General features: G+C 44.6%; 2 protein-coding genes across 2 annotated transcripts; one reads left to right on the top strand and one right to left on the bottom strand.

Moving 5' to 3' along the window:
• The first annotated feature begins 745 nt into the window (after window positions 1-745).
• LOC120735288 (zinc transporter ZIP9-like) lies at window positions 746-4,847 on the top strand. Its single transcript, XM_040034588.1, has 7 exons — window positions 746-1,542; window positions 1,717-1,822; window positions 2,045-2,203; window positions 2,299-2,367; window positions 2,698-2,783; window positions 2,867-3,001; window positions 3,116-4,847. The coding sequence occupies exons 1-7, from the start codon at window positions 1,447-1,449 to the stop codon at window positions 3,374-3,376; spliced, it is 912 nt and encodes a 303-aa protein (XP_039890522.1). The 5' UTR covers window positions 746-1,446; the 3' UTR covers window positions 3,377-4,847.
• A 241-nt stretch (window positions 4,848-5,088) lies between these two features.
• Window positions 5,089-8,315, bottom strand: LOC120735287 (coiled-coil domain-containing protein 177-like). The gene has a single exon (XM_040034586.1). The coding sequence runs from the start codon at window positions 7,207-7,209 to the stop codon at window positions 6,169-6,171; it is 1,041 nt and encodes a 346-aa protein (XP_039890520.1). The 5' UTR covers window positions 7,210-8,315; the 3' UTR covers window positions 5,089-6,168.
• Window positions 8,316-9,064: the final 749 nt, after the last annotated feature.

Genomic DNA, 9,064 nt, shown 5'->3' with positions numbered 1-9,064 from the left:
CAAAAAAATACACCACCACCACCTCTGAGCCTTTGATACGAGACGGGATGGGTCCATGCATTCACGTTGTTTATGTCAAATTCTAACTCTACCATCCAAATGTTTCAGCAGAAATCAAGACTCGCCAGCGGGCAACTTCTTCTTCTTCTTCTTCTTCTTCTTCTGTCCAATTTTGGTGAGCCTGTGCAAACTGTAGCCTCAGTTTCCTGTTCTTAGCCGACAGAAGTGACGCCCACTTTGGTCTTGTGCTTGCTGTAACAAGTGGTTATTTTAGCTGCTACTGCTTTCCTGTCAGCTCGAAGCAGCCTGGTCATTCATTCTCCTTTTGAGCTCAGACATCAACAAAACATTTTCATTTAGAGAACTGCTGCTCACTTCTCGTTTTCTGACCATTTTCTGTAAACCCCAGAGATGGTTGTTCAGCAATTTCTGAAACACTCAAACTAAAGCACCTTTCTGTCTCAATCTGTTTCTCACTTTTGAACTGTATGGCAGGCCAATACAGAAAATAACATATTAAATATTTAATTAAATGTGTAGTGAATTAATTTAAATTGGAAATGAATAAATATTTGAATAATTAAACATCTGTTCATTTCATTTATAAGAATTATTTCCAATTTCAATGAATAAATGAAATTTAATTCTTTAATTTGTATGTAATTTAATTTATTTTGGCACTTGTGGCCCTCTATACATTTTCTCTTTTGTTTTACTCTCTCTTTTGATAGCGTGTTTTAATTGTTGCACAGTGTTTTGTAACTTTTATGTCAATTGCTATTAAAATAAACTTTACTTACGTACTAAACTATATTAGTGGTATGCAAAAAGGAGCGTATCGACTTCTTATGTAACCTGTTCTGCCAGTGACCTACACTCCCTCTTCTTCCATCAGGAGCCTCGCGTTGTGAAGGAATTCGTCTTTAACACACTCACTGTGCTCTTTATAGTGTCCACTTAGTGTGGTCTGGGAGTACTTTGTTGAGATTGAGAGATGTTACTCCAAACTGAAAACGTGTGGTGAACAATTGCGCAATCGAAGCCCTAAAAGATGCAATTAACGCCTTTGTTGTCCTACAGTGTAGGATGGGCGCGTAAAACCTCTCCAGAAAATACCTTTTAACCCACCCTGTCAAAACCGGCCTGGGTTATGTTTAACTGGGGCACAGAGGAATGGAGTTTTGCTTCCACTCAGGTTGCAGTTCTCGCTGTCGGACACTTGGTGCTGCTGCTTGGGAAGCAGCTGTGTAGCAAACGAGGGGGGGCGGCCACGGCGGTGCGACGTGGAAAGGCTGAACAGCATTCTGGTGTTGTCTGATGGTAGAGATTAAACTCCAGCGACCCAATGAGAACGCACACCGTCCCGGATCTCAGTAGGAGCTAACGCTGAAATGAAAGCAAAGGGGCGAACCGGGTAAATACTTGTGTTAGGAAGAAGTCGTCGCCATGGACGGAGGGCTGATTATTACATTTATATCTGTGGCGATGTTTGTAGGCTCCTTTCTCCTCGGATTCATCCCACTGTTGTTCAGACTGTCTGAGGTAAGTGATTTCCCACAGTCTTTGTTTATAGCGGACTGTCTGGATCTACTTCATCTTGTCTTATTTGTCGTGCCCTCATAATGTGCAAGGCTGTTGTTTTGGAAACTTGCTGAACAACTAGAACTTGTGAGGGGAATCTCAGTCATCTGCTGAAATCACGTGTCTTAACCCTAGAAAAGCCTGCAGTTCGTTTCCATCCTGGGGGCAGGTCTGCTGTGTGGGACAGCGCTGGCCATCACCATCCCAGAGGGAGTGGGTTTGCTGGAAGACTCGTGGAAAGGTGAGCAGGAAAGCTCAAACATGCACATGACAACGAAGCAGAATGGTTGCTGTGCAAGCTTTGTGTTTATGTGGGTGTGCTAACCCACCAAATTTGCATGTGTTTGATTGTAGCCTTCAGATGATTGATGAGGCAGGTGGGAGATGAAAAAGCTGCTCTCTGTAAAAACAACAAAAACAAGCTCATCAAAAGCTCTTTCTGTTCTTCATCTTCCGTCTCCAGCGTCATCCTCTGATGTGTCATCCGGTCTAAATTCCAGTAAAGAAAATGGGACCGTGGCAGAGAGAGGCCCACCTCGGTTCCTCATTGGGGTGGCTTTGACGCTCGGGTTCACCTTCATGTTTGTCGTCGATCAGATAGGAAGCTACCTTTCCACACGTGGCAAGTTATCAGAACTCTCACGCCAGCTCTACATTGCAGAGTGTTGCCTCCACAGATTTGTTAACCACCTCAGCGTGTGCGATGTCTAATTTCAGACCAGACGACTTGTTTGTCCAACAGCGTCCACTTCACAGCCACGTTGGGCCTGGTTATTCACGCTGCAGGTACGTGACACAGCCAAACCTCTCCTCTGCATATTTATTCTCTTGCTTTTGCTTGAGACGCACTGTTTCGCTGGCTTCGAGGTCACAGGGGTGGAAAGTTTACAAGGAAACGTTCCTTATGCCCCCGTGTGACTCGGCATGTGATTCTGCAGCACAGCCTGCAGGATCTAACTTTACAGTTATTTAAACAGGGACAACCAAGCTTGACAGCAGTCACAAATCAAACAACAATCATCCATGATGCAGATCTTAAAGACCGGCGACCTATACAAATCCACATAAAAGAAGTAGCTGTACCATCACAGTAATAATCTCTTTGTTTGCTTTTAGCTGATGGATTTGCTCTGGGTGCGGCTGTGGCTACAGGTCAAGTGACAGTACAAGTTGTAGTGTTTTTTGCTGTGATTCTGCACAAGGTGAGAGAACGGCTCATTGAAATGAACAGATGTCTGGGTGACGAGCACGATGCCATTGACAGTCTTTCCCGTCTCCTGTTTAGGCGCCCGCCGCTTTTGGCTTGGTCTCCTTTCTGATGCACGGAGGCCTCGAGAAGAAGTTCATTCAGGGACACTTACTGGCCTTTTCAGCTGCAGCGCCTATAGTTGCTATTGCCACTTACTTCATATTATATGCAGTAAGAAAGCACAATCTGACAGTCGTGTCTGCTTGAAAGGAGATGCATTAAATCCCAGTGACTAGACGGTTGCTGGTTCTGAGTTATTTAACTTGATGTGTGCTGTGTCTGCAGTCTGGAAGCTCATCTGAGAATCAGCTCAGTGCAACGGGAGTGGGAATGCTCTTCTCAGCGGGGACGTTTCTCTATGTGGCCACGGTGCATGTTCTCCCTGAGATCAGCAGCAGCAGGACTGATGAGCTGCCCTTGGACTCCGAGCAGCAGTCTGGAGCCGAAGCCCATCAGCAGAGACACTTGGGGCTCCTGGAGAGCCTCACCCTCATCATCGGTGTGGGGCTTCCGATGTTGCTGGCCCTCGGACTGCACGATGACTAAAAGAAAACATGAGGGCAATTTATTTTAAAAGGGGGTGAAAGGAAAACTCTGAGCACCTGTACTGTATGACACAATGATCGGAGGACAAAATAGGCTTTGACAGAGTCTACCTTGGTCCTCTTATTTCAGTGTAACTTGGATTTGTGTCAGGCTATTGTTTGGGTGTCAAAAAGCTTTCCGGGAGGTGATAAAGAATCAGGTAACTAATATATTTTCATAGCTGAATTGAGTTTCCATTCAGAGGAAGCAGAAACAGCTCTCATTTGTTGCCACGGTCCGCTGAAGGCATGTTGAGGTATTACATATCCCGAAAGGTGAATAGATTTACAGGAACAACCAAATAATTCGATACTCTCTCACCTAGAAAATAATGTCTCTAGGGCGTACACTTTATATTATTATATTTTACGGCTAAGAGTTTGAAAATATGGCCGGATTTTCAGATTATAAATGTGCAATAATACAAACTACAAAGTTTTTTTATAATGTCGTTTGTCTGAGTTGGTTTATGGTGGGGATCGTGTCGAGTGAGAGGCAGCCTGGACAGGTTACCGTCTGTCTGCTATCACAGAGGCACAGGCCAACTGTTCGCACTCACAGCTGCAGCTAACGCTAATTTAGAATCATCTCTCTGACTCAGCATTCATGCTTGTGCAGTGTGGAATAAGGCTGGGACGAAACCAGGGACACGCGGAGAACATCCAAACACAGAAAAGGGGCAAAGGTTTGAACCTCTCAATGTGAAGTGATAATAACTGCAGCCAAATGAGAAGACCAACCGGTAAACTGGTCCAGCAACTCTCATGTTAGGTGATACGTTAGACCGAGACGGGTTCCTGGCAGCAGGTGAGGTACGTATCAAGAACTATCGAGCAGATTCTGGAGGTTACAGATGTTTTACTGACTCACTGCCACTTAGAGCAATTTTTACCTTTACTTTCCTTCTTTCAGCTCCTTTAGTGTGTGCAACATGTGAAATATTGAAACACGTGAAATGTCTTCTGGTTTTATAATGGCTTATTTATTTACTTTATACTTGATTCTTTTTTGTTTTCGTCACACAACGCTGTACATTGCTGCATCGACTGACCTAAAGCTTGTTTACTTCTTATGTTTAACGTGTGGAGCAGAATTCCCCTTTTAACAGCTACACTAAATATCTTGAGATTGAATTTTAATTTCATAGTTTGTGTATTGTAAACCAAAGTTAAGATATTTTACACTTAAATTTGTCCTTTATTCATTAAGCTCTAAACACAGTTCATGTATGAACCCATATGAAAACACATGCACAGGTTAGAGACCAATTAGGTTTCCATAAATGTAACCCATCTTCTCTACAAACCTTTGTCATGTCTTCTGTGGTCAACATGACAAAGGAGTATTAGCCAAAAGGAAGGTTTTTGGGTTTATAAATGACAGGCCACCAAATACCCTGATTCAACCGAGGACTTGGATTTTAACTACTTTAAAAAAAACTTTGTCTTCAAGGATGCCTTAAATCACTGTCTGTGGTTGATGCTGTCAAGTGTTGCTTATTTAATTTTTGTTTCAGTCTTATAAATATTGATGACTCCTGTTTCCTCCTACTGGTGGAAATTTCCACTCTGACCCTCGGTGGAAGCTTGCCATTGGTGGAACACCACTAGAATAAAATCCAGTGTTTTTATGAACTCCCTGATCAGGGCTCATTTGCTGGAGTTTTTTTTTGTTTTGTTTGTTTTTAAGTTGAATACCATGCCATGAGAATAAAGATTTCTTTACTATTGTCTGAAAAGAAAGTTCCTTGGAGTTCTTTGATGATTTGTTCTACATGTGACCCCAATTTGAATACAGGAAGTGCTCCCGTTTACAGTTCATGTAATTATTAAAAATGTGGCATACATGATCACGCTGCTAATGGTGAAATCAAACATCTGTTATGGCCTAGCATTAAAGTGATACAGCGTTGTTCTGTTTGAATCTTGCACGTAATAAAAATCTTCAAGTGGTATAAAGATTTTATAACACACTAGCAGTAGTCAGACTAACAGGAAAACGGGCAACACCGTGGTCTAGCAAACATTAACTCTTGCCTCGTGTCCTCATAGCTCATTCAGAGCATTGCAGTAGGACTGCACTTTGATTCCTTTCCAACCTCTGCAGACTATCCCCTCCCCTCTTATTTGCAGTCTACTAACAGCTAAACGCTCTAGCCATCAATCTTTAAGTGCCTGATGGTTATATTTGTTGTCACTAGTTGAATGTGGGTTGCATATAATGTGTTGCTACACAATCAATCTCATCTCAGGCTTAAGAACTAGCCAGGGGTCAAATATAAATGAATACACTGCTGTGAAGTACTGAACACAAATGGTTGAGGAAACAATGGTGCCTGTAAAGTTTACCCTGACAGGAGGTCACTCAGAGGTCTTGCTGATCTAAGCAGTTAACCTCAACTAAATAAAATGAAATGAAACCATTTGGAAGTCTTTGAAACTGTATCCCAGCTACTGCACTCTATCAAATAAAAAGTTGACTTTTTGGATTATTAAAATCACCAAATGTTCATGTGTCTGTCATTACAATGGCCAAAAATGATTTTTTTAAGAACAGCTCTGATGTGATGTTCAAGGGCCCTTGCATCTCGGGGACCATTTATAATGAATTTAAATTCATTTACATTCAAAGTGCAGAGAACAGTGATGTGTCTCAGTATTTCTGGAAGTCTCTGGAGCTATTATTTGACTGCAGATCCTTTTCTAAGCAGCTCTGGGTGAGTGTACAGGTGCAAAACAGAGTTTGAATAGAGTTCACAGATTCATGCGGTTTAAAGACGCAGTCAGCTGAGCCTCAAGCGCCATCTGATCAAAGGTCCGGCTGTGCGTCTGCTGCCTCACTCTCTCCCTCATGTGAAAGGAGGCCCGAGCCAGCCTCTGTGCCTCCTCCTGTATCTGCTCTCGCTGCCTTCTCAGCCGCTCCCTCTTCTGCTCCTTTGTGGAGATGCGGCTCTCTCGGACTCTCCTCGCCGCCTCCTCCTCTCTCTGTAGTTCCTCTCTGAGCCTCTGGTGGCAGAGCTGCCTGTGTTTGTTGTTCTGCCGGGTTTTCTGAGCTCTGCGTCTGTGCTGCGCTGAGGCGTGCAGGGCGGCTCTCTCCATGCGTCTCTGGCTCAGCTGGACCAGGATCTGCTTGTGTGTGAGCTGCTGGACGCTCTGCAGCTCGGCCCTCAGCTGCACTCTTTGATTCATCTCCTCCTCCCGGGCAGCCCGCTCCCGAAGCTCTTCGAGTCGTGCCTCTACAGACTTGGCACGCCTTTGGCAGGAGTGCTGCAACTTCTTCTCCAGTGTGCTCCTCCTCTGCGCCTCCTCTTCCTCCCCCTGCAGCTCAACCTGGTGTTTCAGCAAGATGTGTCTCAGCAGCTCTTTATGGTTTTCCTCCTGCAGCCTCTTCCGCTCCCCCTTCTCCTTCAGCATCTTGCTCCTCAGGACCTTCTCCTCCTTCTCCGCTGCCACCTGTCTCTCCCTCTCTCGCTCCCTCTTCCCCGCCGCCTCCTTCTCGCTCAGCAGCTTCTCCTGGTAGCGTTTGCGCTCTTCCGCCTCCTTCTGTGTACCCTCCATCTTTGCCCTGCGGTACACTTCCACCTCCTCTTTTAGCCTTCTCCATCGGTCTTCTTGCAGCAGCACCTCCTGCTTAAGCTGTTCTGCTTTCTCTTTTTCTCGATGCTCCCTCAGCCTCCTGCGGGCCTCCAGCTCCTCGTTCCAGCGTTTCATACTCCGCTTCAGCTTCTTCCTCCTCTTTTTTCTGCCTGAACTTGCTGGGCCTCCTCCTGCCTGCGGGCCTCCTGTCGCTCCCATTCCTCCTGCTGGCTGAGCTTCAAACGAGCCTGTTCCTCCTCATGCTTCACCAGCATCAGAGCAGCTATCTTCTGGTCTCTCTCCGATACTGTGACACACATCTGCTTTTGGATGCTCTTGGTGAGCCTCTTCAGCTTCTTCTCGGTAGCTGGGGAGTGTATGAGGTCTCCCAGGTTGAAGCTGCACAATGTGCTCCTCTCTGGATCCCTTTTACTAGGAGCAGAGCAGGAGGACCTGCTAACAGCCTTCTCTTCAGAGCAGAGATCTGCATAGGGCATTTCTGTTGAGCGCTCTTCCAGTCTGGTGTCAGGCAACACCTCCAAGCCTGAGGCTTTACTGCTGCATGGCCGCCTGTCCCCGGCCGCCTGGATAATCCTCCGCCGTTCCTGGCCGTACTTTTGTAAAGTCTTCAGCCTCTCCTTTTCATAAGATTCATGCATGACTCTCATTGTCTCAAACGGCGTGTCCTGTCGCTCAGCAATGAAGTCGTTTAGAGATTTAATTAGAAGCTGAACCGGTTTTACACCCAGCCGAGCGCAAGACTCAAGTGAGCGAGGGTTCGTTAAGACATGTCGGTTGCTCTCTGCTCCGGGAGAGTCGAAGTTGTTCAGGTCCAACTTAAGCACAGGGGAGCTGCACCTCAGCTCCTCCATCCTAAAACTAAAAAGCTAAATTAATGGATGCCAGATACGGAGGTCCTGAGGCTCACAGGTGCTACACCGAGCAGCGCTTCCGCACGGTCTGCAGCACAGAGAGGTCAGCAGGGGATTAGCTACTTCCTCGCGGACAAATAACAGTCGGTAGCTCATTAACCGTCTTTACCTCAGCTGTGAGCAATGACAGGCCGAATAATAAACAAAAAAACCAACTTTATTTAAGCAGACGGGAACGTGTTAAATAAACGCTTGCAGTCAAGCATGGATTTAAAAAAGGGTCAGTCTGTTGAGGTTTACAGGGATTTATTTATGCACAGCTCACTTAGGATCCCACCAGAGCGTTTCATTCAGGTTTACTTTCCCTGGATCACTGCAACGTCTTGATTTTTTTTTTCTTTTCCAGTCTCACTGGTCTGCTTCAGCCAAGCTTTAGCTGCTGCCACAAACTAAAATCACCACCATGTTTATCAAAAGAGAAAGGTTTTAAAATGCTAAACTATATATAACTGGGACTCGGATGCGTGGCTCATGGGCTTTTGAATTTGCTGTTGCTGTTTGCTTTTGATGAGTTTAAATGATTATATATCCCTGCGTCGCTGTATGTATGACAATGCAGTTTATCTGCAAAATAACAAGTAAGGAAAGCTCAAATAATTAGTATGGAGTGAAAAGAACACTGTTTTCCAACAAAATACAGCCAAAACTGAAAATAGCATGACCTAGACCTACTTAGATCAAGTAGAAATACATTAGAGCTATTCAAGTTGCATGCCTGCTGTTCATGCGCTCATCCAGCAGTGCTGGGTTGGGTAAGATTAGATTTTGAACTTTTTATTGTCTTTATACATGTTGACTTATTTAGTTTTTAATTTTTTATTTGTGAGTTGTAACCTGGACTTTTTGACTTTGAAGAATATAGGAGATTTTTATATTCTGTGGTAAATACACCACAGTTTGAATAAACATCCCAGAAGGCATTTTGGATTGGGTGCTGTCATAAAATACTAATTTCCCCCTGAGCAAAAGGTTATCCTTAACAAGACTCATTCTTTCTAGTTTGCCAGGTAGGTGCCACTTCCTCTTTGTTCTGCGTTCACATACCAAGCTATAAATGTGTGCGCCTGTCTTATTTTATTGAATCTCTAGCAGACTACCCATTGTTATATTATTCACCTGCATTTTGGTTCTTAATTCATAAT

The sequence above is a fragment of the Simochromis diagramma genome, unplaced genomic scaffold (genome assembly GCF_900408965.1).
Source record: "Simochromis diagramma unplaced genomic scaffold, fSimDia1.1 OVJJ01000481.1, whole genome shotgun sequence".
Taxonomy (NCBI): domain Eukaryota; kingdom Metazoa; phylum Chordata; class Actinopteri; order Cichliformes; family Cichlidae; genus Simochromis; species Simochromis diagramma.
This window is presented reverse-complemented; position numbering and strand designations above follow the sequence as displayed.

Excerpts from the sequence above, each read along its gene's own strand:
- LOC120735288 (XM_040034588.1), top strand. The coding sequence starts at position 1,447 with ATGGACGGAGGGCTGATTATTACATTTATATCTGTGGCGATGTTTGTA. Across the intron at positions 1,543-1,716 it reads TGTTGTTCAGACTGTCTGAG|AAAAGCCTGCAGTTCGTTTC; the intron begins GTAAGTGATTTC and ends TCTTAACCCTAG. Across the intron at positions 2,368-2,697 it reads CCTGGTTATTCACGCTGCAG|CTGATGGATTTGCTCTGGGT; the intron begins GTACGTGACACA and ends GTTTGCTTTTAG.
- LOC120735287 (XM_040034586.1), bottom strand. The coding sequence starts at position 7,209 with ATGGGAGCGACAGGAGGCCCGCAGGCAGGAGGAGGCCCAGCAAGTTCA.